The sequence below is a fragment of the Halichoerus grypus genome, chromosome X (assembly GCF_964656455.1).
Source record: "Halichoerus grypus chromosome X, mHalGry1.hap1.1, whole genome shotgun sequence".
Taxonomy (NCBI): domain Eukaryota; kingdom Metazoa; phylum Chordata; class Mammalia; order Carnivora; family Phocidae; genus Halichoerus; species Halichoerus grypus.
This window is the reverse complement of record NC_135727.1, coordinates 120,547,606-120,574,726: the sequence shown is the minus strand read 5'-3', so window position 1 is coordinate 120,574,726 and position 27,121 is coordinate 120,547,606. Positions and strand designations below refer to the sequence as shown.

Sequence of the window (27,121 nt, the reverse complement as noted above, 5' to 3'; positions counted from 1 at the left end):
CTCTATGAACCTGACTTTATTTCAAAATGCCAGTGGCCACAACTCGGGGTGGGTTGTTTGTGACGCCAGTCCCTTGACACATTTACATGTGAAGGAGAAACCGTTTCAGCTCCTCGGGGAGGACAAGTCCATTGATCTTGTGATGCTGCTGGGTCCTGAAGCACTTCCGGATCCTAAGGCGGCAGAGTTGCAGCAAAGAAGGGGGCCCTGGAGAAAGATCGCAAGACAAGCCACACGTTGGTGTCATTGATCTAAGGCTACTCCTCCTTTCCTTCCTGACAGCAGACAAGCTGCAACATTGTCATAGGGAAATAACATGGTTCTGCTTAAGACCATTTTCGGGCTTTTGTAGTAGGAGGCATTTTTAGGCCACGTTCTCTCTTTTTCTGGTAGCTAGCTGAAATGAGCTTATTCGGTTTTGATTTAGAACAGACTGGAAAAAAAAGTCAAAGCTTAGTCTCACTAATGGAGGCTTAAGGCAGCTAATTTTGGAATTAGGAAGCCACACAAAATTCCCAATAATGAAAACGATATTCTCGTTTAACAGCTTTCTTGTATTTTACCTTAAAAAATAAGGTATTTCAAAAAAAAATAAGGCATTTCTAGATACAAACATTTTTATAATTTAGCAATTTTGAGATATTCGAATATACTGAGCTATCAGTGAAGCCTACGGGTATGTTATCTTCTCCAGGCCTTTGTTTTCTGTTCTGCATTCAGAGCTAACCCAATGCTTCAACTCAGAGGTGAAAAGTAAACGAGCACAAACTTTGCATCAGGAACCAGCCAAGAGCTTACGTTTTAGGACAGTGGTTCTCAACAGGGGGCTGGGTGGAAGGGAAAAGGAAGGGAGACTTGGTAAAGCCTGGAGACACTTTTGTTTGTCACCACTTGGGGGAGAGGTGTTACGAGCATCTAGCGGGTCGAGGCCAGGGATGCCGCGAAACATCCTAGGGTGCACAGCAGTCCCCAAGTGGCCCAAAATGTCACCAATGCTAAGGCTGAGAAACTCCACTATGAAGTAGAAGGATAGGAAACGATTCCCCCTACCCCCACCCCTGCACCAAACTGTAATGGGAACTCTCTTTTTGTTATTAAACACACACACAAAAGCAAAGCTATATACCCTCTAGAGTCCCATAGAGCAGTGGCCCTCAATCCAGGCTGCATTTCAGAAGCACCTATCAGGGGGAGCTTTAAACCACAGGACGTTGGGCCCCACCCCAGGGCCGTTGCTTCTGTTCACGTTGGGTGGAACCTGCGCATCCGGATTTTTTAAAGGCACGTGCCCCAGGTCATCTTATCGTGGAGCCAGGGTTGAGAACACGAGTGAAAGGATACAGCGGCTCGGCTTTGCGACAGCAGCCCTATAAGCCGCAGGGTAAAGCGGGTTGCCCACCTCCTCGGCTGATGGAGAAAAGGACGGGTGCAAAGAGACCCCTCCACAACCAAAGAAAGCAATGCAGTCCTGTCAATGCGGACGTCCGAGCACATTCACAAGGCCCCCATCGGGATTTAGGGCACCTTCTGGACTCTGTTCAGGGGACTCAAGGCAGCTACTAATGAACTGCTTCCCGGTGGACTCAAGGCATATGTTAAACTGCAAAAAGTACTCGGTGGGGAAACTGAACTTACTTCCATCTCACTAAGGAAGGTTGAAGGACGTGGCTAATCATATGTGCTAGACACATGGGCGCGGACAACTGTGGGACGTATGGATAAAGAAGTATCGGAAGATGCAGAAAAGCAGGACATCCGAGGAAGGTCAGCGCAACTACCGCTACTAATTGAATACCTGCTGTTTACCCTAAGTAGGGTGATGCACAACAAGTGTAGCCTTAAGTCCCAGAAATAGAGCTGAAAACCCACTATAGCTCCTGCCATGCTGGGCTGAGAGTCATTTTTAGTTTTCATTGTGTGCCGTGAGTAAATACTGCTTTAGACGCTTTTCGAGGCCAGTGGGGTGGTAATACTCCCGAACTCCTTTCCTGGGACATCCAGAGACCGAATTTGCTGTGTTGGATCTGCAGGTCTGGCTCTCTGCACTTGGCCTGGCCCCACGCCCTGTGGGCTTCCAGACTGCTGAGAGGTGACCTCACCAAAACCCCAAAAATGACTCATGGAGGCAAAAGCAGCAGTAATTTTCTCGAGGAACAAATGACATTTTATAAACCAGTGCGATCATTGACCACACTGTCACCAAAATGGGAATTAAAGGAATGAAAGACAATGCAGGTGCCTACGAATGGCCTGGGGAATCGAGTAGAAGGGAAGAATCAGTGGGGGCAATTTGAAAATCCAATGGGATTTTTTGCTGAGGCAGGGGATGAGGGACTGTAGATATAGATACTGATATATAGATATGGATACACACACACATATATACACACATACGCACGCACACACATGCATGTGTGTGTGTGTGTGCACGACTTTGTAACTTTAGGGGGCCATGAGGCACTTTTGCTTTTGTGGATCTCTTTCCCAAGTCAAAAAAAAATGGTATTTTACCACTCTGTCGGTATAAAGACACACATAATCCAGGTTGAGTTTTATCCCTTTCTTCCTTCGGATTTTAAAAGAAATGAACACATTTCTATGGGCCCCTAAAAACATGGGCCCCAAGCATTGTGTCATCTGACCTGCTGGAGAAATGGGCCCTATATATAGACAGAATTTTTTAAAAAACAATCATCGAAATGCAGGTAGAGTGGCCTGGTGATGATTAGTCACACTGCTTAACGTAAAGGACAGGCCTCGTCTGGAGGCCCTAAGGCAGGGCTTTGGCTGCAAGTATGCTGGGCAGTCGGAGTCGGAGGAGGAAGATTCTGCGGCCACTTTACAACTTTGCACGGAGCTAAGCCTAATCCTCCGCGTGCAGGCAGAATACAACCCGATAACCTGCCATCAGAACCGCCCAGGTAGGGAAGCCTGCTTCAGAGTCCCACAACCCCGAAAACGTAACAAAACCCACACTTGAGTAAAAAAGCAGATCCTGAGCTGGCTGCTCTCCGTTACAAGGGACAATTAGGAATGCCATCGGAGGGGTCTCTGCTCCCAGCCCACCCCCAACCTCACCACCCTACCCCCCCTTGCACGGCTCTCAATGACAGTGTTTAGTTGTTTGGGTTGCAAGCGTCGGTTCCTATTTGTGGGGGGAGTGTGGACTTAGGTGTTGATTGACTTGCAACAGTAAATGTCTTCAGATTGCTGTCGATCATTAAAGGAAGACCTTGTAGCACTTAACGAGTAGCCTTCTTGCCCCCAGAAAGCAAGTGCAGTAGTTTGGCCCATGTGGAGCGCATCCCGGGGGCATGGTACAACCCCGAAGAGGATTCTGTTGCATCATTCTAAAGCATGTTTTAGATGTAATATCAAAAGTTTAGAATACTGTTAATTCTTTCAAAGCTGGCCTACCCCATACATGAACACGAGATCATCCAAAACAGCCTGTCTCAACATCCCAAGCGACAGATGGTTCTTTACCACGTAACCGGGACCATACCTTGTTGAACACTAGATTATCTCAGCTCCCCACATTCGCTGGCGGCAGAGAACGGTCTTTCATACAGTATCAGAAGTCAGAACTCGGTAAGTACCTGCCTCCTGCGAGAGCCCGCAGGAGTCGCTATGAGTTAGGGCTTAGGTTCGGGCAAAGGAGAAGCACCTTCTCTCTGCAAGAAGAGCTGCGTCAGGGGGCTCTCTGGAGGCACCAACTCCGAGGGACGTTTGCCTTCGGCGTTCTTGGCCTGGGTGTCCGCTCCGAAGTCCATGAGCAGCAGTGCCAGGTCTCCATAGGACGCCCTGGCCACTGCATGAAGAGGGGAGTCCAGACCTCGGCCTTGGTTCACGCTGGCTCCTAAAGAGTCACAAGAATAACAGAGGCAGCCAGGGAGCAGAGTCCAAGCATCCCCCTTCTCACAGCACTGTGCCCCAAAATCCCTTAACAAAAGCGCTTCGACAGTGGGCCTGACAATCCCGGGAAAATGGGAGATGACTTCATTCCGTTGAATAAGATGGGGAAAGTGCCATCAGATGATGTGACTGAAGGTACAAGACGAGCTATATAGCATACGAGGTTAAAACCTTGCCTCTGAGTGCTGACCACAGGCGTGCTACCTACAAGAAAAATTCTCTTCAGGAGTAAGGTGGATTTCTAGGACCACCCCAAGCCAATTCCATCCCTACACTCTCTACAAATCCCCACTCTGGCCGGCTGCGGGCTCCCACCAGGACATGTGGGGACATGTGGCTTTGCCTGAGCTGCTGTCCCCATCGTAAAATGGAAAACGATGCCCACTGGACAAATAGCAACTGGATTGTTCCGGTACTGTTCTTGGTTTTGTGAGGGATGAGAAACCCTACCCTTTCCTGATGAGGAGCTTAAAATCTACCTAGAGCATTGGGGGTGTGGGAAATGAGGGAGGGAGAAAAGGACAGTGGGAAGGAGGGAGGGAGGGAGAGAGAGAGAAGGAGAATGAATCTCCTAATTCATGGCAATGGCTGCCAAATGAGTAGAAGGCAACAAGAACCACAGGAACGTTCAGGGGAAGGGAAGGGTTACTGGAGTTTTAAAGAATAAGCAGGACTCAGGTCATTACAAGGGTGATGAAGTGGAGTTCCAAGGCTGAAGAAGGGTCTGGACAACAGCAGGGAGATGAAAAAGAATGATGTGACACAGGGCTTTCCGAGGAACACAGAAGATCGACAATGAGCTAAAAATGGGGCAAGCTGAATCTCCAAACCAAGGCGCACTGCAGAAGAAGGCCCCGGGGGGAGGCCGAGCCCGGCTCCAGCAGCTGTACAAGTCCTGCCGGGCTAAGAACCACTGGCCGGAGGGAGGAGGTGAGCCGGAAGGGGAGGAGAACAGACAATCACCGAGGACCACCCTGGGAGGAGATACGCTCATCATCATCGTCCTCATTACAAGTGAGAGAGCCAAAGTGCGAACAGTGTAAAATCTATCCTCCCCGGGAACACAGCCACCCCGAACCCTGACCTCGTCCGACGCCGTGGCCCACACTCTTCCCCCTGCTACAATACAAATGGCTTTAAAAGACGTTCAGGTTACTTGTCATTTTCTTTCCTTGTTTCATGTGCTTTTTGCTTTACCTGACTCAAGAAGCTTCTTGGCACAGGCCACCTGCTGGTTTTCACAAGCCAAATAGAGCGGCGTGCCCAGGTGGCCAATGTCATGGTCCACGTCGCCCCCGTAGGCCGCAAGGGTCTCCACACACGCCACGTGGCCTGCAGCCCAGGGCAGAAGAAAGACATTCTCTTAGCCAGGGAAACACCACCTTCCCTCTCTCCTGCGTGCTTACACTTGCACGGACCAAAAGCTATTTCCCAGTTACTGGGTTGCCTGGAGGAGGTTCTCTCTCTGCAGCTCCGGGCGGAACTCCACTGGGGTTTCCGAGCCACGGGAAGCAACCAGCAACCTGTTCCAAGTGGCTGTGGCTTTTCAATCAGACTGAATACAGAAATGGAAGGGAGAGTGGGCAGAGGGCTGGAGGAACAGGGACTGCAGGTAGGCCTGAAGAAGAAAGGGCATGGTATGGGCCATGGGCCCGGGGAGGCAGCCCAGAAGCTCACCCACGGCCGGCCCGGGGAGAAACAGGCCACCGTGGACACAGGCGAGGCTGAGAAGCAGCTGCCCGGTCCAACCCGAGTGGGGCCCAGCCTGGCAAACTAGGTTGGTGAAAGCCGAATCGCTCTTGCTTGGTCTAGAATGTCATGCTTTAAACAGTACTCCTTTGCGTTTCTCTCTCTTTTTAAGATTTTATTTATTTATTTATTTGAGAGAGAGAGACACAGCGAGAGAGGGAACACAAGCAGGGGAGTGGGAGAGGGAGAAGTAGGCCTCCCGCCGAGCAGGGAGCCTGATGCGGGGCTCGATCTCAGGACCCTGAGATCATGACCTGAGCCGAAGGCAGGCGCTTAACCAAGCCACCCAGGCGATCTCTTAACGAAGAAAAGTCAATGCTTTGGGAGATAATTATCATAGGGATGGATTCAGTGAAATAGGGCTGCTGTAAAGGCTCATGGGGAGCCATTCTGTGACACCACTGGGGAAATAAACACTCTTCTGGCCACGTGTGGCCATGATGGTGACAATGGGGAGAAGCAGAACTTGCCATTGTTTTGTACCAGAGTTAAGAATATCAGGAAAACTATGGTGTTATGGAAAGAATCACCCCAGCTGAAGAAGTTCTGGAGACCTAACATACAGCAGGGTAACTGTACGCACCAATACCACAGTGTATGCTTGCAATTTGCCTAAGAGAGTAGATCTTAAGTGTTCTCCCCACACACAAAAAATGGTAACTCTATCAGGCGATGGATGTGTTCATTAATTTGACTGTGGTAACCGTTTCATAATGTAGGTGTCTATCAAGTCATCATGTTAGTACACCTTAAATATATACAAGTTCATTTGTCAATGATAACTCAGTAAAGCCGGGCATGGTGGAGAATTACCCTGAGCTATATATAGCATCTTATATTTCCAAAAATTGCAAGTTTGTTTCACTTAGAAAACCTAGGTGAGGGGGTGGTGCCTGGGTGGTTCAGTCAGTTAAGTGTCTGCCTTTGGCTCAGGTCATGACCTCAGGGTCGTGGGATGGAGCCCCGTGTTGGGCTCCCTGCTCAGCAGGGAGTCTGCTTCTCCCTCTCCGTCTGCTCCTCCCCCTGCCTGTGCTCTCTCCCTCTCTGAAAAATAAATAAAAATTTTAAAAGTCTTTAAAAAAAAAGAATATGATTTTAAGGGTAGTTGGCTCACTCGGTGGAGCATGCGACTCTTGATCTGGGGGAAGGGGCTCCCTGCTCAGCGGGGACTCTGCTTCTCCCTCTGCCCCTCCCCCTGCTTATGCTCTCTCTCTCTCAAATAAATAAATAAAATATTTTTTAAAAAAAGAAAACCTAGGTGGCCCTGAGACAATATTCTTTAGGGCCCTAAAAAAAAAAAAAATAGAATTTGTTTTATAAAATAATTTGAGAGGCACCTGGGTGGCTCAGTCCATTAAGCGTCTGCCTGCTTCTCCCTCTCCCTCTCCCCGTCCCCCTGCTTGTGTTCCCTCTCTCGCTGTCTCTGTCAAACAAATAAGTAAAATCTTTTTTAAAAATTATTTAAAAAAATAAAAATTTGATTTTTCTGGGGTCATGGGTTCAACAATGTATTCCACACGTCTTGATGGATAGTCTACCATGTGCCAGACCCTGTTCCAGAACCACAGCCGTGAACAACATTCCAGATGCTCTGAAAAAGTCATTCCCAAACTTTTTGTGCATCAGAATCACCTGGATGCTTGCTAAACAGAACACAGATGGCTGGGCCCCACCCCAGAGTTGCTGAGTCAATGGGTTTGGCGTGGGGGCCAAGAATCTGCAATCGCCTGCCAGGCCAGGCTGATGTTTCTGGTCCCAGGGCCCCACACTGAGAAAAGATCCCCTAAAGACACCCTTCCTCTCACAACAGTAAGATGTCTGTTGAAGGAGGGGTGGAAAACGTAAATTCTCAACAGATTTACCTCTCTTAGCTGCTTCATGGATGGGGGACGCCAGATCACTCGCCGGGTGGGGGCTGGCCCCATGTTGCAGAAGCAAATTCACACAGTCCTGGCTGCCGCTGACACACGCATTAAACAACGGGGTGTGCCAGTCAGTAGTGACACCATTCACCTGGAAAGAAAAGCTCCAGGCTGAAGGCAGGCAGTGGGCTGTCCCGGGTTCAAATCTAGACTCCACTACTTTAAGCTGCTATCTAACTTCTCTGAGCCTTCGGTTCCACAGCTATAAAATGAGGACAAAAATGCCAAATTCCACAAGGCTGTGAAAAACTCAATGAGGTAAAGCACTGAGAACATGTTACCGAATATTCTCTCACTTCCCTGCCCCCAGGAACATGAACTTTGAAACTAGTCAGGATAATCCTATACAGCTTACAAACTAATATCCCTGCTTTAAACATTCCGTTCTAGACCCGTCCCACCCCAATCCAGTATCCTTTCCAGCAGTGAGAGTAACCTTTTAGAGATGTTAATGTATTATTTTTAAAAAATTTAAAACAGGACTTGCACAGAAATAGAGGGTGAATATGTGCCGAAGATTTTCTTCAACTCGTTCATTAATGAGAGAACCAGTGAGATGGTACCGCTGGCTCAAAGGAGAATTTATATCTTCAGTCAATTAAATGCTGAAATAAATCTGCTAATAGATACAAGACTGGTTAGTGTCCTACAGGGCCATCAAACTAGAGTCTTTGGGGCCATCTTTTCTAACGTTGGAAATCTGACCAAAACTTACAAGTTCACATCTGACTTTGCAGTGTTTGGGCTATAATCAAATAGGGAAGAGCAAAGCCAAGCGCAAATTTTCTACATTATTAAGCAAAGATATTATGAAGACGATGAAATCATTCTCACAAGCCATTTCCAAGGAAGGCGAGGACTAGTGAGGCACAAAAGATGTCCAGGGTGCCAAGTTTAAGGGGACACTCCCTCCCAGGAGCACGCGAGTGCTCAACAACCCTCAGAGGGCGAGGCTTCCTACAACTGTCTCTCAGCCTCTCCACTGTCCTAGCCCTGTGTCCACGAGTGGAGTAAGTTTTCCTAACCCCAGTATAAACCCGATGATGCGCTCACCTACGGCTCTCTACTACTGCTCTCAGGACAAAGCCCATTTTCTTGGCAGGGACAACGAGGCTGTTTGTGTTCTGGCCCCTCTTACCCACTCTGCTCTGCGGCCATAAGAAGTGATTTGAAGTTAAAAAAAAAAATTGTTCACTTCCGCTTCCAAGTCTTTGCATTTGCTCTTCCCAGTGGGTGGGAAGCCCGTAACTTGCCCCAACCCACGACTCAGCGGGCGGATTCCAACAGGTCCTTCGCGTTTTGGCTTAGACATCATTCCCCCAGGAGGCCTCTTCAGATTTCCTCTCTCGCCCCATCAGAAAAGGCCAGCAACACTTCTGTGTGCTCCTAGCAACCACCTTAGTATTCACGCTTGTCATATGGTGGTAGTTTGCAAAAACGACTACAGATTCTCTGCAGAGTACGCATATCGCTTTGCGACGCAGTGTTGCAATTCCTGCCATCACAAGATGGAGACTTCTTTTCCAGTCCTTGAATCTGGGCTCGCCCACGGGACTTGCTTTGCTCAATGTGACAAGAGCAAATGGGAGGCAAGCCGAGAGCTTGCCTTCTTTTGATGCTCTTGGCATCCCTGCTACCAGGGGAAGCAGGCCAGGCCGCCTGGGAAAGGATGAGAGAGAGACCACACAGAGGCTTCCTGTCTCCCCAGCCACCCCAGCAGGGTCATCACGAAGCAGTCTGCCCCAGCCAACCTGTCAGCTAACCTGGAATGCCTAAGTTAGCCTAGCTGAGGCCAGCCAACCCAGGCCAGACCTGAAGAACTATCTGGCCAGCACAAGGAACTGTGAGATAAATAAATGGCTCTTGTCTTAGGTCATTAAGTTGCGGTAGCTTGTCACATGGCCAAATATAACGGGTAGAAACAGTGTTTGGTAATCGCCCGCTGGGGTGGAGATGCTGTACATGCCACAAAGCTCTTTCCTCTCTCCGGGGCACACAGCTTCATTGTTATTTTCCCCCTCTTCTCAGCTATGGACTCTAAAGCTCAGAACCTAAATAACTTATCCAAGTTTCCGATATTAGCAAATGGTAGACACGGTTTGGGACCATTATTCAAGTCTTATGGGGCCAAACGTTCTATATTTTCTATAATATTTCATTACCTTCCAGCCATGGGAACAAAGGCAGAAATCCAACAGCTATTTATTAGTAGTGACTGTTAAAGAAAATGATGCAGACTCAAACCATTACTCCCTAGCTAAAAATTCAGTACTTCATCTATCGCTAAGGCAAAGAAGCTTGATAGATGTAATACTTTTGAAAAACACCCCTCTTCCACCTTCAAATCAGGCCGGTCAAAAATGCCAGAAATTATTCAAAAGGGATGGAAATGGGCATTTGTCATGGTTTCTAAGACATTATTTGAGTCACACCTACCTGAGCTCCATGCTTTAATAAAATGTTTGCACAAGAGGGATGACCTCCGAGACAGGCCTCGTGGAGTGGGGACACACGATCTGCGGTGATGAGGTTCACGGGCCACCCCTGCAGGAGAGGAAGTGGGCACAGTAAGGGGTGCAAAGCCACAGCTCCACAGGGTGGCGTTCCAGCCACACATCCAGCCCTATGACAATGCTCCCAGTCTGACAGTACGCTAAGGTGTTGCTAATGTCGTCAAACAAACAAAAAAGGAACTTTCGTGCAGCTGGTGAAAGGATAATATGCCACAGCCACTCAGAAAAACAGTTGGACAGCCTCTTACTAGAGTTGACAAGATGCATCCCTGTGACCCAGCAATCTGACTCTTGGGGATACACATTCTAGACTGACTTTTATCTTGTTCTCCCTCTCTCTTGTCCTCTCACTTGCTGGCTTTTTGTCTCGATGAGGTCCATGACAAGGATCGGAGAGCAGTCTCCAGCCAACAGCCACCCAGGAGCTGAGGCCCTCAGTCCAACAACCCGGGAGGAACTGAACCTTGCCAATGGCCACGTAAGTGAGTTAGCACTCAGGTCCACCTCCAGTCGAGCCTTCAGATGTCTCCATCTCTGACCCTCACCTTGACTGCAGACTCATACAAGTCCCTGACCCAGGTAAATTGTGTCTAGATTCCTGACCCACAGACACTGTGAGCTAAAACAGGTCTATTACATGAAGCTGCTGAGTTTGGGGGTAATTTGTTACACAGCACGAGATGACTAACACAGGGCCAAAGCATGAGGTGAACCTCCACAGACAGACAGAGGCAGAAAGTCCTAAGGCTGAGGGGCAATTACGTTCTCACTCTAGGTACTCGAGGTCCGAAGAGCCAAGAGAGTTGTCAGAAGGCCCTGGTTCATCAACCTCTGGGAAAATACGCTCTCCAGGAGATGGATTATGAGCCCAAACCAAGCAAAATATCAAAAGAACTCCAGGAGAGGCTCCAGAGATGTCCTGATCATGGAATACATTATCCTTAACAGGAGGAAACTGGGTACAATAAAAGTTGTTTTTCTTGGGACACATTAGTTAAGAACATGGTTAGTTTAACTAATGACTTGGTAATACATTGTACCTTTTCTTCCCCTAATAGTTAAAATTTGCCTAAAATCATTCCAATGAATTGCCTCCCACATCATCATTCCTAACAAACATTCTTCCACTTGTGTGACATTTATGAGTCAGCCTCCTGATCATCCTGTCCTGTTGGCTTTTATTCTCTGATGGGTGACCTCATAGACATATGCCTGAGTCAACAGGATTCTGAATCCAGAGCCTTTCTTTGGGTGGACCTGGGGAGGGGTTCTGGGAGACTCGAAATAACCCGTAAATTATTCTTGTAAATGAGAAATTCCAACATCCCTTACAGTAGTTTGCCCCCCCGGCCCTGCTGTTCACAGGGAGGGAAGGGACGACATCTTCCCCTCCTTTGTAACCTTGCATCCCCTCTGTACCCAATGAGCACTGAATAAATGCTTACTGACCACTGACTCAAAATTGCGTTGATCCCTTCACAAGTGCTGCCCATGGACTTGAGCGTGGCATCTGCTCTTTTATTTTATTATTTAATTGGAGACATCCCCTCAAAGATTTGTTCTCAGATCCTTCTTTGCCCCCCCCCAATGCTCTATATTTGTCCAATCTCTTCCACTCACACTGCTAGAAAACACAAGAAATTCGTAACTCCCCGGGGCAACAGATCATGAGATGAAAGAAGACTTGCCCTTTAAAGGAATTACATATTAGGTGTTCTGTTATTACCAATGTACTCCTCCGGTTACCAATGCCATTTCTTTTCTTTCTTTCTTTCTTTCTTTCTTTTTTTTTTTTTTTTTTGAGACCATTGCCATTTCTAAGCAATCATTTGGGTACTTCTACATAAACCCAGGTAAATGAAAATGCAAAAAAGAAATGAGTCACAATACAAAAAGTTTTCACCACACATTACGTAAGCACATGACAAAGAGGGTCCTTTACCTTCAGGTTCACTTTGCAAATGTAGGACTGCCCATATAGTCCCTCACTGAGCTACGGCGCTACTTTAAATGAATGGTGGCAACTGGTCGGAACTATCAACAAATCTGAATCCTAGAATATCATCGGGTGATTTTTAACCCATTACTTCACACAGAGTCCGGTCCCCAGTGGGTTCTCAGGTTTTTAAAACATGGATTAAATGGCTTATCTTTAACCCTTTCTGTAATCAATTGTCCCTAATCTCAGCCTATCATCAGATGCTCTTTTTGACGGGGCCTGGGGGTTGGGCACCCACAGTGACACAGCGCTCGGTACCTGGCAGCTTTCTGTTCCAGCCTCAAACCACATGTCCCCCGCCCCCCCCCCCCCCCCCCGCCTGAACCAACCTGAAGACTACAGGAAGGTTCGGCTTTTTCCTTTGTCCTGTACACACCTGACACATCATTCTCTACACGCAGGGCAGAAGGTTCACGAGCAGCTGTCTCCCTCACGTTCATCAAACCCATCATTCCCTCCTGCTGTAGCAAGGAGATCAAAGACACCTGATGTGAGGACTTCTTACATTCCCCTCTCCCCACCCCTAAAATCTCTCTGCATGTCTCCAGCCTTCTGTTCTTCCATTGCTCCTTTCTTTGAGAAAGAAACATCTGAGCTTGCCCCAACAGCCCGCGACTTCACCCGGTCCCTCTGCCACCTCATGACTTGCCTTCAGCCACCTTCTCACATGCATTCCCCAGCTCTCTCCTCCTCAGGCACACTTTCCTTTTGCGTTTTGAAGTCTTCCCATCTTCATTCCTGACCCTCTACCAAACTTCCATCGAAGGCTCTTCTCCCCTTTGCTTCCCTCCCCTTTATTCAAAAATAATCTGTCCCCATTGTCTCTACTTCTAGCCCTTCTCTCATCTACCAGCACAATCCTGCTGAAACTGCTTTTAAAGATCACCAGAGACTTCCTACTTATTGAATCCAATATATATTGCCCTGTCCTCTGCCTCCTTCCACCTCTGAATTTGCTATGTATTCATTCCAACCTCGTGAAACGTCTCCTCTGGCTTCAAAAACCAAGTTCTCCCTGAAAAAAGCTCGATCTCTGACCTCCTACTGTCCTTTTCTGTCTCTCTCACTAACTCTGTCCTTTTCCTCCTCACATCTCCTAAATGCAGGCATTTCAAGGATTTGCCCTCAGATCCTTTCTTTTTTCTCTCAATACTCTCTACATATTGTATACGGCTTTCAAAACTAAATCTCTGCCCCTGGTACATGTTTCTAATTCCCTGCTAAGACATAACCACCTAGAGACCCAACTAACAACATAAACTGAGCCTCTGCCAACAACCAAACTCTCCCTGAAAAGGGTTCCTTGTCTCGCCAGCCCGAATTCTCTGAATGGCCCCACTATCTTGTCTCATACCTAGGATGGAGACCTCGGGGGGGGGGGGGGGGGTAAGCAGCGTGATTCCCAAGTTCAAATGCTGGCACCATCACCTAACAAGCAGTGTGACCTTGAGCCAGTTACTTATCTCCCTAAGCCTCAGTTTCCTCTTTTGTAAAATGGGGACAATTGTACCTACCCTATAAGGTTGTTACGAGGACTAAGAAATGATGTATGCTTAGCACGCTGTAACTTGCAGGCAGTCATGATCTGAGATTTCTTCTTATTCTTTACCACTTAGCCTTCCATTAGCTGCCACATCTGAAAGATCTGATGTTTCAGAACACCGGGATCGTTCCTCGTTTCCATTCGGTAGTGACTTAGCCCTTTGAGGATTGCAGGGGGCAGCATAAGGAGTTTTATTCAAGGAACTGAACAGCCAGTCTCCACCACTTGCTTGCAGCCAGACCTTATTGCTAAGGTTCTCGGTCTCGGCTGTGCCTTGGAATCACCTGGGGAGCTTTCAAACTCCTGATACCCAGGCTGCATCTCAGAGCATTTGCCATATAATCAAAGGAGGCTGAAGTCAGGTATCAGGATTTCTAAGAGCCCCACCTTATCCCAGACATCTCAAGGCGATTCTAATGTGCAGTCCAGATGGAGAACCACCAAATTAAGGTCCCATGGTACCATGATTGCTTTCTGCTGACCTAACAAACTGCTACTGTTTTTTAAAATAAATTTTTATTGAAGTACAATAAAGTCCATACAGCCTAAGTGTCAATCTCAGTGAATATCATAAAGAAAATATACATGTTATCACTACACAGGTAAAAAGCTTGGTATCATCGGTCTTTTCACATTTACCCCTTCCCCCGGGAGGTACCATCTCCTACGTGAAATCTGAATTACCCCAATTACTAATCAGCATAGTGGGATACATTTACTGAATATTTGGATAACCCCTTTTACGAAGTGCCAGTCCAAGTCTCTCACTCATTTTTCTGTCAGGTTGCCTATCTTTTTTTGTATTAATTTTAGACAAGGAATACAGGCCCTTCATTGGACGGATGGATGGATGTACATATATACATAGCAAATATTTTCTCATCTGTGGCTTGCCTCCTTGCTTTTTAAATATTGCCTTTTGATGAAGAAGTTCTTAATTTTAATGAAATCCAATTTATTGGTCTTTTTGCTTCTTTCCTCCTACTATTTCTTTCACATCCAATTGCCTTTCTCTCTCTCCTACACTATCATAATGGTCTCTTATTTAAAAAAAAAATCCTTGAACAACGAAACCGGAAGGGGAGACAAACCATAAGAGACTCTTAATCTCAGGAAACAAACTGAGGGTTGCTGGAGTGGAGGGGGGTGGGAGGGATGGGGTGGCTGGGTGATGGACACTGGGGAGGGTATGTGCTATGGTGAGCACTGTGAATTGTTTAAGACTGATGAATCACAGACCTGTACCCCTGAAACAAATAATACATTATGCTAATTAAAAAAAAGAAAGAAAAACAAATCCTTGAACATAGTCGTTCTACAGGAGCTTTTAAAAAACTACCAAAGCAGGGGGGCACCTGGGTGGCTCAGTCGGTTAAGTGTCTGGCTCTTGATTTTGGCTCAGGTCATGGTCTCAGGGTCACAGAATCGAGCCCCAAGTCGGACTCAGCAGGGAATCTGCTTGAGATTCTCTCTTCCTTTCCCTTTCCCTCTGCCCCTGCCCCCCTCTCTCTCCTCTCTCTCCCTCTCTCTCTCTCTCAAATAAATAAATAAAATCTGAAAAAAAAAACTACTAATGCATGAAGACTGCCCTAGTTTAAATCAGAATATATGGAGTGAGGCCCAGGCATTGTTCTTTTTTTTAAAACATCCCAGATATTTTAATGTGAAGCCATGGTGAAGAACAGTTATGGATTCAGTTTCTCCCTTCTTGGGCCAAACGAGAATTTCTTTCCTCTTTCTTTTCTTTTTTCTCTTTGTTTCATAGACATTTGAATGTTGGTCTTATTTCCCTTCCTAAAATATGTTTGGTTTAGCAACTGTGTTTGTCATTATTCTTTGATTAGCCGAAGTCTTACTAGATCGTAATCAGAAAATAAATACCATGTGTGATGACGGTAACTGGAATAGGTAATTTACATGACGCCACCTCAGTTAATCCTCGCAGACCCACATAAGGTAACCTAATAGACTGAATTTTTGGTCTTAATTCTTTACTCTCCCATAGCAGTGTAATACATTCACACCCTTGCCATCACCTCACAGTTGATAAAATGTACTTCCTTCATCCTTGAGTTGGTCCTCTGACTTGCTTTGGCCAACGGGATGTTGGTAGATGTGACATGAACAAACCGGAAGTACTCTGCCCGGCTGGGCTTGCCCTGCTGTGCTCCAGCCTTTTGCCCTGAGGACGAAATTCCTCAGGTAGGCGGCTCAAAGAGGGATGGGAGACATGCAGGAGAGCTGCCCCCAACCCACAGCTTGCAGCCAAGCCCAGCCTAGGCTGGCTGACCCAAGGACTCGTTGGCCAGAAATAAATGTTTATTGTATTATGCCCCTCCGTTCGGGGTGGTTTGTTGCCCAGCAAGATCTGACTGATACAGGTCGTTATTGGAATGCTCATTTTATGAAGGCAGAAACTGAGGTTCCAAGAAGGTAAGTTGCTCAAAAAATGTGATAGAGCTTAAAGATATGGTTCCATGTGATGTGCAGTAAACATATAAATACTGATTATAAATGAGTATGGGTCCAATTTAATAAGTGATATATAAAAGCTACAGTGATCATTTTTCATCCTATCAAAATAAGGTAAATGTTTCATTTTCTCTGAGAAGCAGCTTAACTGCTTTTAGCTAGAGTTATGTGTTACTATCTAGATTTCTGTTTATAATAGGCTGCTGCTACCATAAGCAGCTTAAGATAGTGGCTTAGGGTAGTCTGAAGTTCTTCTTTAGAAATTGTTATCTTACAGGAGGATTTCTTACTCTAGATAGATCCATGAAATTGGAATTTTTTTTTAATTTAAAACATTTATTTTCACTGGCAACTACCTGAAATGTCTGATGTCCTTCCATTAGGAATCCAGACAACAAACCACAGTGGTAATAGCAGTACATACGACTGTCACTGAGAGCAATCACAGACACTTTTATTGCATTACGATTGTTGTAGACATCTAAAATATCTCCAAGTACCCACTCAACCCACTTAGAAAATATGGTAGTTACTGGAATCGCCACTAAATCTCATTTAATGCAGTTTGTATCACCATGTCACATTTGTTCTTTCACTAATCTGATAGATCTTCTCAGTATTGGGTTTCATGCATTTAAAACATTAGGCCAAGAAGGGGTCCACGGACTTTGCCAGACTGCCAAAGGGTCCAGGGTACAGAAAGGGCCAAGAGCTCCCACCTGAAAAGATCTATAGTCTTTTCAGAAAACAGAACATTCTGAACAAAAACTTTTATTAGAGTTTTGAATGATGATTTCAACTGTTTTTACAAGTATCTTTGCCTAAGTTCCCAATAATTTCAAACCAGCAAAACTCAAATTAATGTGTACTTGAAATTACACTGTGGAGCGGAAAAACTGGTATCAAACTGGGCAGAGCCACTATCAGCTAGAGGTTCCGTAAGACTGAAAAGGTCTTTGAAATGGTAAGATTACATATTTAAAAAGACATTTTCAAGCATTTCTTTTATACCAGGGGTTTTCAACCTCCGAGCTACTGGCATTTGGGGCTGGATAGTTTTCTGAGGTAGAGGGCTGTCCTGCGCAACGTAGGATGTTTAGTGACATCCTCAGTCTCTATCCACTCAATGCCAGTAGCACTCCCCACCGACCCCCACTCCCAGCTGTGACAACCAAAAATGTCTCCAGACATTGTCAAATGTCCCCTAAGGGGCAAAATTGCCCCAGTTGAGAAAAACTGTTTTGCGTGATAATTTTCAAGAACACAGTCTATGGAGTAAAGTGAAAGCAACTTGAATGCACTAATCTGCCTGTTATTCACCCAATAGGTATAATAGTATGTGCATAGAATTATACTAAATTCTAGTATTTACGCCAGCCTCCAGATAAAGAAATGATTAAAGGGGTCGGGATTCACCTCATTTTGCCAAAGAGGAAATTTCTATCTTAATAAATCAGACTGATTTTTTTCTCAGCATGGTGAGCGATAGGATATTCTTAATGTCTTTTTTTTTTTTCAAAAGCCACATACCTGGCTGATGAGGTTCCTCAGAGAGAGCAGACGTCCATGGATGGCAGCTTCATGCACAGGAGACCAATCAGACACAACATCTGCATGGAAAGAGAGGAACAGGTTACATCCTGCTAACGCGCTATAGACCCGAGGCGCATCCTCGCCCATCAATAAAAGCCCAAGGGGTCTTCCTGGATGGAGACATTGGAGTCAATCAGCCAAGACTCCCATGAGCCCTTCAGCATTTCCCCCTTCTACTGATGCTCCCAGTACACATTTTATGTGAAATGTCGAGATAGCTAAAGAACGAACTCCAGCCAGTCTCCAAACTGAGGACAAAAGAGGTAGATTGGGATGACTGACCACTGGACTTCCATTTACATACTGGTTTCAAAGGCAAAGGGTCCATTTCGTTAAGTGAGAGCTTCACTAATTACCAGCATTAGCGTGTTAAGCTGTGGTGGCCAGTCGAGCTTCCTGCATGAAATCCGAACTTGGTATCTCGGCAAACAGCACCATATACTAATAGTAGTAATCACATCATTACATACACCATTAGGTTTGAAATCAGATCTAAACAGAACCATATCTATTTATGGACTATCTTCTGTCCCAATATCAAGCACAAAGTAGAGTTCAGTCTGACCTTGTAACGGGGACATCATCTACCTCAAAAGGAAGCATGCCAGTGTGGTTGAGAGAGCTCTGAATTCAGACCCGCTTGGCTGCTTCTGAGCTGTGGGTCCCTGGACAGGTTCTGAGCCTCAGTTTCCTTCCCTGTCATGTGAGGACAGCAATAAACTTACCCACAGCTCAATACCTATTAGCTACTATCATTACCCTGCCCTACCATTAAGCAGAGTCTTGATTATACCCCACCATCACTGCTATTTCAAACAGCAAATGTATTCTACGACCATACAGGAAGAATACACATTCTTCGGAAGGAAGCCTGTAAACCCTATCCCAACATATTAAATGGTTTCCTCTCTCTAATTGAATGTGGAGGTAACCCGAATGAGGCAGAGACCTGATTTTCCTCATCTCAAGCTGTGTCTGATTTCCAGAACAAACATAGGAAGTCAGAATGTGACAAGGCAGAATGGTCTGATAGCAGTCACGCCTCCTAAAGGAACCGGTGTGTCTCCTAAAACCTACGGAGACCTGGGCAACCAGGGCAGTTACTACCGCCTTACCAACCGAAAAAGCCAGAAAAGAGGAGGCTAGGACATTTTGTACTTAACACGCGTTGGCTTAAGGTCTGCCTTGCTATCTGGAGCTATCAAGGCCCTGGAAAATCTGTCCCAGGGAGCAAATTACTATCCTTCCAGATGGATTCATGAAGCATTTATAGGTAAGAGGAAGCTGAACAAGCCTACCGACATGCAGTCCATCCAATGCTTTCCTTCTGGGGTCACTACGAGTACCTTACGTGAAATGGCTTTTCCTATCTCCAAAACCTTATGCTCAATAGAAACTTGATGGCCTCGCAGCATTCTCTGAGGTTCCTGATTCTCTCAGGAAAAAAATATTGCTGTTTCTAGGGCTTGGAGCCTACCCTCCAGACTACAGATACAGAAAGATCTGTCTCCAAGTTAGAATTAAAAGGACAACTAATTCTGCACTCTCAGAGCTAATGCAAAATACAATCCGCACAAAATCTTGAGTGAGAAGGAAGAGCCAAAAATTAAGGTTTTGAAAATCCGTTTTAAAAGAAATTTGCAAACGTACCTGAATGGATCACCATGTGCATGATGATTAATCCATTTTTCCTTCCAAGTGTTCAGCTGGTAAGAAACATACCTGGCACATTCCCCTTTCTTAAAGGGAGCTCGGATAATTAGAGTTGACAGCCTAAACAGTCCGGGCAGGTAATTTGCTTCCTAAATTGTAACTCTGTTCAGATTTCATAAAAATGATGCAATTATATTATCAACTAGAGACAAAAAAGGGCTTTACTTTCTATTCCTTTGTCTTGAAACCATTACTCCTTCCATTTACAGTAAATAAAGAATTGCGTACTCCTTTAAGAGGAATAAAAAAGGCAACCTGCAACAGGTTGGTGCCCCGACTTTAGAATGTGGTATTTACAAAGCAGACACAGTCTGTGTCATCGAGAAGCACAGGGTGTTGCCCTGGTGCACGTGGTGGGAGGCTGACCATCTACATCTGTCTGTCTGTCTAACAACTTGATTGACTTATAACCCACATCCCTTCACCCACCTCAAGTGTACAACTCACTGGTTCTCACAGAGTTGTGCAACCGTTATGACTATGGTGTCAATTTTCGGACACTTCCATCATCCCCAAAAGAAACGCCTTGTCCATTAGCAGTCACTCCCCAGTTTCACTGTCCCCGACACCTGGCGGCCACTGATCTACTGTCTGTCTTTATAGATCTGCCAAAGTGAACATTTCATGTAAGTGGGATCACACGGTACGCGGTCCTTTGCGACTGGCTTCTTCCACCTAGCGTCAGGTCTCAAGGTCCATCCACGTTATAGTACGTATCAGTACTTCATCCCCTTCCATGGCCAAGTAACACCCACTGTATAGATAGACCGCATTTTATTTATTCGCTCATAGTTGATGGACACCTGGGTTGTTGTTACTTCTTGGCTGTTATTAATGCCGCTGCTATGAACACTCATGCGCAAATCTGTGCGTGGCCGTTTTCAGTTCTCTTGGCTTCATACCTAGGTGTGGAAGCGCTGTAGGACACGGGCACCCAGTGTTTAGCCTTTTGTGGATCTTCCAAACTCTTTTCCAAAAGGGTCGTACCACTTCATCTTCCCGTCAGCAGTGTAGGAGACTTCCCTTTCTAATTTAAAGTCATTTCAGACTAGCATTCGGTAAGCCTATCATAACGCGTCTATCGCTCCTGCCCGGGAGAAAAACTTGGGTCCTGGCAAAGCCAAACTTCATCTCACATTTATACGAGGACGTCAGCCTCAGCAGGTCTCTGAACAACTGAGTGATTATGTAAAGACTTAAAATCGTGACAGTGGGTAGGGGGACATTTTTCTAGCATCGAGAGCATGGAGATATGTATCTATACGCCTACATGCACACACACGGTTTAGTAAACACCGTAATTTGCAACAGGGACTGGTCCCCACACACTCTCTTTCGCTCTGGAACACACTGAAGAGATGGCGGAGATGGACGTCTTGTGTGGGTCCTGCCTGGGAAGATCAGGGAGAGGTTTCCCCAGGGTTTTCCGGAACCCACACCCAGGCAGGCACTGAGCTATGGATGGCAGCTTTGCCTGCCTTCCTGCTAACGCCAGAGAGAGCACGCAGGCCAGGAAAGGGGACCTATTCCCGCCAGAAGGCGCAAATGCTCCCAGGAGGAGACTGGATGAAGAGGGGACTCAAGGTCACCATCCCCTCTTCCACTGACCCCACCACCATCTTTGAAACTCAAGGGCCATTATCTGTACACGACACAGCCCGGAGTGTATGTTAAGGATTCTTCCCGAACCCTCGCTCAGCCAGGGTCTACTGGTTTTACTGCCAGAAAATCGACACCCAAGTGGGGTCGCTGGCAATGCCAGAGACACAGCAGCGGGGTTCGAGGTGAAAATGGGGCACGCCACGCTCCTAACGAGCCCACTCCACCAGTCCTCCAATTAGTGCCATTAAACCTACTTTTCACTCTCTTTTTTTTTTTTTAAGATTTTATTTATTTGACAGAGAGAGAGACAGTGAGAGCAGGAACACAAGCAGGGGGAGCGGGAGAGGGAGAAGCAGGCTTCCCGCCGAGCAGGGAGCCCGATGTGGGGCTCGATCCCAGGACCCTGGGATCATGACCTGAGCCGAAGGCAGACGCCCAACAACTGAGCCACCCAGGCGCCCCAAAACCTACCTTTCTCTTAAATCGAGTCTCTGTCAAACCCTGCAGTGCATTAGGAAGGCTGTCATTTCATTTTTATTGCAATTCTGGAATGATTTTTTTTTTTAATTTTCCATTATTTCAGAAGAGATTTTAAAGGCATTAATTGGTACATTGTGGGGAGAGCTACTAACGAAGCTCTGAGCTCTGACGCAGTGGCATAAATCTGTCTCCCTCCTGGGAAACGTTCTGCAAGGTCAAGGGGCAGAAAGGGAGGGTGGGTGGCTGCAAGAGGGCGGGAGCGTCTGCCTTCGGCCTACAGGACGCGGTAAGGGGAGGCTCAGGGGTGTGCACCAACACAGCAGAGGAGCTGGGGGCTGGGGTCACAATTATGATGGACCCTGGCTGGATTTCAGGACAAACGAAAAGAGGAGGAAGAGAAACAGAAACAGGAAACAGAAAGGCCCACTGAGGCAGCTCTTGGGCTAGTCAGACCTGTCCACTGTCATTCTTTCTCCAGCCCCATCGCCCAGCCTCTTCTTTCTTGGTCTCTGTCTGTCTCTCTCTCTCTCAGGCTGCCTTCTCCACAGGGACCTCACGGCAGCACCCATTCTGCCTGGTCAGGCAGGTTTCCCCAGAAAAGCCGAGGCACCCCGATATCTCAAAATCCACCATGAGCGCATGGGCTTGCTTCCTTTCCGTGCCTGTCTGTGCCTGTCTGCTCCTTAAATGTGAGCCCACTCCCTACAGGGTGGGCTCGACTTTGTGAGGAAAGAAATTTCTCTACAAAAACCTGCAGGAGTGGTGACCTACTCAGTGGGTTATGGGTGGTGTTTCGTTTCTCCTTCAGCGTATTCTCCTAAGTTGCTACGAGTAGGTATGCATTGGTTTCCTCGAGCCGCTGTGACAAAATTGGCTTAAAATGACAGAAATTCATTGTCACCTAGTTCTGAAGGCTAGAAGTCAGACAGGAAGGTGTTGTCAGGGCCATGCTCTCTCCAGAGGCTCTAAGGAAGAATCCTTCCTTCTTTGCCTCCTCTAGCTTCAGGTGGTGACCGTCCATCTTCTCTGGGTTTTTTGGCTTGTTAGACGTGTCACCCCAATCTTGGCTTCTGCTGTCACAGGCCTTCTCCCTGTCTTTCTCCCCTCTTCTTATGAGGATGCCAGTCATTGAATTAGGGCCCACCCTACTCCAGAATGACCTCATCTTAACTAATTACATCTGCAACGACCCCATTTCCAAATAAGGTCACGTTCTGAGGGTTGGGGCTCCAACCTATCTTGTGGGGAGACAGAATGCAACCCATAACAAGGTATTTTCAGGGCAAAAAAAAGACATTCCTTTGTCCGTTCGTTTGGTTTTTGCTCCCGGCAGAGGACCGAGGCATTAAACCAGTCTCTACAAAGAGCTGGGCTCCATTTGCATATCCTTTGCTCCCTGGCTTCAGAGAAGGAGGCCGAGAAAGACCTGCAAGCCAGAAAGGCGGCAGCCAAGTTCCCCCAGACGAACAGCACCTAGGCCCTAGTTAACCCCTGACCTGGTCCTGTCCTGGGGGACACGCTTCACCTGAGCTGAGTCTCTCGGCTGGGTCATCGGGAAACAGCGTTCTGGGTACTTGACGTTCCACACCTCACCAAGGCCAGGACGGCAGAAGCATAACCAAGAGCAATTCAGCTAGAACTGAGGTTGTGCCCAAGGGGCAGGGCTGGTGCCAAGCAGGGGGAGCCGGGCTCCACTCAGGAACGGAGCAGCAGAGAAGCCCGGGAGGGCTTCGTGGTGGCAGTGGCCGGGCTGGGGGGCGGAAGGTGAGGGGGGCCTGGCCAGTCAGAGGCAGGGGACAAGGAAGGAGGAGAGCAGAGGTGTCCTGCCATCTGCCCTTGTGACTTCTGCTTCTTTGGAAACTTTTCTTCCTTTAGTTCCTGGGGAATGACGACATCCGAATCTCTTCCTGCTTCTGTAACTCACTGGTCCTGCGCGCTCACCTACAGGCCCAGCCCCGGGGCTCCATCCCCGGCTCTCAGCTCTGGGCCATGGGACCAGCTCTCCTTTCCCAGAATTTCAGCACAGCCCCTGCAGAACACTCTGAGGTCTCGGCATCCTGACCTATCGCTTTCCCAGCGTCCGGGCCACATGGTCACGCTGTGCGCTTTATGTTCAAAGCAGAAGCCCCGTCCTCCCTTCCTCACTTTGCTCCCATGCCAGCTCCCGTCCCCAGCTTCTCTCTTACCTCGTCCCCTTGGCTGACATTAATTTAGCCTTCAAAACTTTACAGTTTCGGCTGCCTCCCCTCCTTTAGTCCCAATATTTAATCAAGCAACGTACCCTGAACGCTCTCTCCTTTGAAATTGTCACCCGTTTCCCCTTTCTCTGTCATTTCCCAAGTTCGAGCCAAATGTAAGCTCCATGCTTAGATAGCGAGTGCATGGTTCTCCAAGCCTGGTCCCCAAACAGCACCATCAGCGTCAGCTGGGAGCTTATTAGGAATGCAGACTCCCAGGCTTCACCCAGGCCTACTAGGGCATCAGGAGCCCTGGGGGTGGGGCCCAGCCATCTGCATGCGAGCAAACCGTCCGGGTGACGCCCGTGCATGAGACACCTGGAGAACCAGCGGATTAGTGCAGGAATTTCCCCTGATCCCACCATCCATCCTGACTGTAACCACCAAATTCATTTACTTACAGTCTTCCTTACTGCCAGAGCTCCACTCCAGAACCATCGATGGCTCTCAATTCCCTGCCTCATGAAGGCTTAACTCCACCGAGCCTTTTGCAGCTCCATGATTGAGTTCCATCTCTCCAAACTGGTCCTCAGCAGACTCCCTAAGACTATCTGCATCGTACTTGAGACAGTGTGTCTGCTTTCTAAGCACCAGACCTTTGAGTATATGGGCACCTGCTCCCCTCCACCCACCAATCCTGCCCCAAATGGAGTTGGATTAGGACCTTTAGAAACCCTAATCAGTGAAAAGTGGCTGCCACCCCTCTCTGGAGTGGAAATAAAAATAAACATCATACTTAGGTATAAAATAATCATGTGGAAGTCATCCAGATTACTGATTCTTTCCCAAATGAACTTGGAAATATAATTTGCTGCTTTAAAAATATATTTATCAAATTCATTTTTTAAAAGCAATTTTTGGTGCCACTCTGCTTTCTACTGCTCCAAGTTTGTGCTCAAAAAACCTGATTAGTCCAGTTCTGCCTTTGCGGATCCAAATCCTACTTACCGTGGAGTGCTCTGTTCCTTTTACAAGTAGAATTGGATACACGGCAGTCTTATCCGCTCAGTCAGTGGGAGGGAAGGCATTTTGTTATTTTATTTCCTCTGGGTTTTTTCCCCCTTTCAGCAGCTGTAGTTAGAGTAATAAATCCTTCCCGACTGCTCAGTCCCTGCATATTGCCCCTCTGATAGACAAGTGTTGTGGGCAGCCTTGCTAATAATATGAATCTGAAAGTCATCATTACTCCTCTAATGCTTAGACCCATTTTTCAGAATCCTTTCAGTCACCAGGCACCTGCTGAATGCTCACAAAAAATGACAGTTGCCCAGAGGCACGAGACTCTATAGTTAGCAAAGCCACCACCTGACAGGTGAGATTCATCCCGGTAAGATGCTTCTCCAAAGTTTAAAAAAAAAAAAAAAGTCTCCTTTTAAAGTGAATCAATCAGGACTCAATGTTTGGACATCATTTATGAACTCAGCCCCACCTACATGCCAAATACCTAAGACCTTTTCATAAATCTCTTGGCAGTAAAAATATCCTATTTATAAGTTTTATACCTCCGATGTAATATACATGATACATCTGGCCCACAAAGGATAATTCTTTGGAGCTGACGTTTCTACTGGTGAATAAACTGTGACAACTGACTTTGTACGGTCTCTGGGACTCTGCAGATAGAGGTGTACACCTTTCTGAACAACCATGTAAAGGATAAATACCTTCCAGAGCTGCGGACACACCCCAGATAGAGCCCCTGCGATCACCCCGCCTTCTCCTCCCCTAAGCACGTTAGACAGCCTCCCCAGCAGCCCATCGACTCACCCCCCATCCACGGGTTTGAAAGGAGCCTGGTGTCAGGAGGGTCCCCTGGCCTCAGGAACTTGCTGTTCCTGCCCCGTGGTTCGCCGTCCATGGTGCTCTCCTGGGCCGGGCAAGCTCCGTGCTCCACTTCAGTTGCTCAGGAGAGTCCAAATTCCATGCTCCCCCTGCTCCTGGGAATTCCAGTGCTGGGGCTGGCTGAGCCGCACCGTCCTGGTCAGACGGTAGAGAACAGCAGAGAACAGAACAGGCGGGGTAATCTGAGCACTACCTGTGGTCAGACAGACGCACGCGCCCAGACACACACACACACACGCATGCACACACATGCTCCACCTAGCTGCCTGGAGGTTGGCCAAAGCTCACAACGGCCCCCCAGCCCCAAGTCTGCAAAGTTGCTGATGTCACGTCCTTTCCCAAACTGAGACCAATCAGTGAGGAAGCCTTGGTTTATCAGGAAGGAAAGCCAGTTTGTAACTTTTTGGAGAGCAAAGGGAACAAACAGGGTGGGGGTAAGGAAACCACTCCCTGCTGCAACGTTGTTTGCTCTGCTGGGATCCGCTTGTTCTTTGGGGGCTCCTCGTGGTTGAGAAAGCCCCAGAACCCAAGAGCTGAGAGAGCTGGTTTTGCTGCAGCCCTGCTGAATTGCTTGCACAGCAACATGCACAGCACGCCCAGGCCATCTGCACATGTGGTTTCAATTTTTCTGGGAGTTTCTTATGGGAAAATGTGTCTATATGTTACAAAAATGCCCCTTTGGACAGAACTTCTATTTTCTTCCCTCTGACCACGAGGATTTCCCTAAATCCTAGTGTCCTGCTTCGCCCTTCCTCCCCACGCTGTGTTTCAACTTCTAAATAAATAATTAATGGTTGCTATTGGAAAATGGGTTGCTGCAGGGAGGTGGGGTGTGGGAGAAACTTGCTACTTTGTTAATTATAAAAAGTTTTACTCTGGAGAGGTTTCACAGGCTTGCCTTTCTGAAAACAGCGGGTCCTTGTTCAGGTGGACCCAGTTTCCCTGCATCCCTGGGTGCTGCTTCCGGCTGATGGCCGTCCCAAGGGCATCTTTCTTCGCAGGGAGGGAAGGCTCTGAGTTAGTCTCAGGCATACTCTGTCTGTGAAATGAATGTAGAGGTTTTTTTGGTTTTTTTATTTTTTTTTAATGCCGAAGAGGTAACTTCACTGTTTCAGACTTAGGGATCCCCGACTGAAACACGTGGCAGCCACATGAGGAGTGTCCTTCACATTTTAAAATGCATTTCTGTGCAGACATATGGACACACACTTATCCCTTTACATTTTTCCCATAAATGTAATTATATTACCATCTTGTCCCATGCCTCTCACACTTGTTTCGTCTTGGAGATCTCTCCCCGTGCATATATAGCTGGCCCTTTCTTTCTTCACTACTGTGTAGCTTTCCATATTGGGCCCCAACTAGCTCACCATCCCCCTATGATGGAGGCAGACTGTGACCATTTGTTTCACTACCACAAAAATGCCGCAGTCCATATTTTTGTCTCAGTGGCTGTGTGTACAACTGCAAATATTTCTGGAGGAGACATTCCTAAGAGGGGGAAGGCCGGGTCAGAGGTTTGCTCCTACACATGCGATGAT

General features: G+C 47.2%; 1 protein-coding gene across 2 annotated transcripts; it reads right to left on the bottom strand.

Annotated features, from left to right (window-relative positions):
* Positions 1-25,877, bottom strand: ASB9 (ankyrin repeat and SOCS box containing 9). Of its 2 annotated transcripts, none has more exons than XM_036068971.2 (7): positions 25,506-25,877; positions 17,644-17,723; positions 10,023-10,130; positions 7,527-7,677; positions 5,113-5,247; positions 3,600-3,859; positions 1-207 (listed from the first exon to the last, which is right to left on the bottom strand). In XM_036068971.2, exons 1-6 carry the CDS (start codon positions 25,594-25,596, stop codon positions 3,636-3,638), a joined length of 789 nt encoding a protein of 262 aa, XP_035924864.1. In that variant the 5' UTR covers positions 25,597-25,877; the 3' UTR covers positions 1-207; positions 3,600-3,635. The 2 variants fall into 2 exon arrangements, with proteins under 2 accessions (XP_035924864.1, XP_035924863.1); XM_036068970.2 differs by having other exon boundaries at positions 3,668-3,859; positions 25,506-25,872.
* Positions 25,878-27,121: the final 1,244 nt, after the last annotated feature.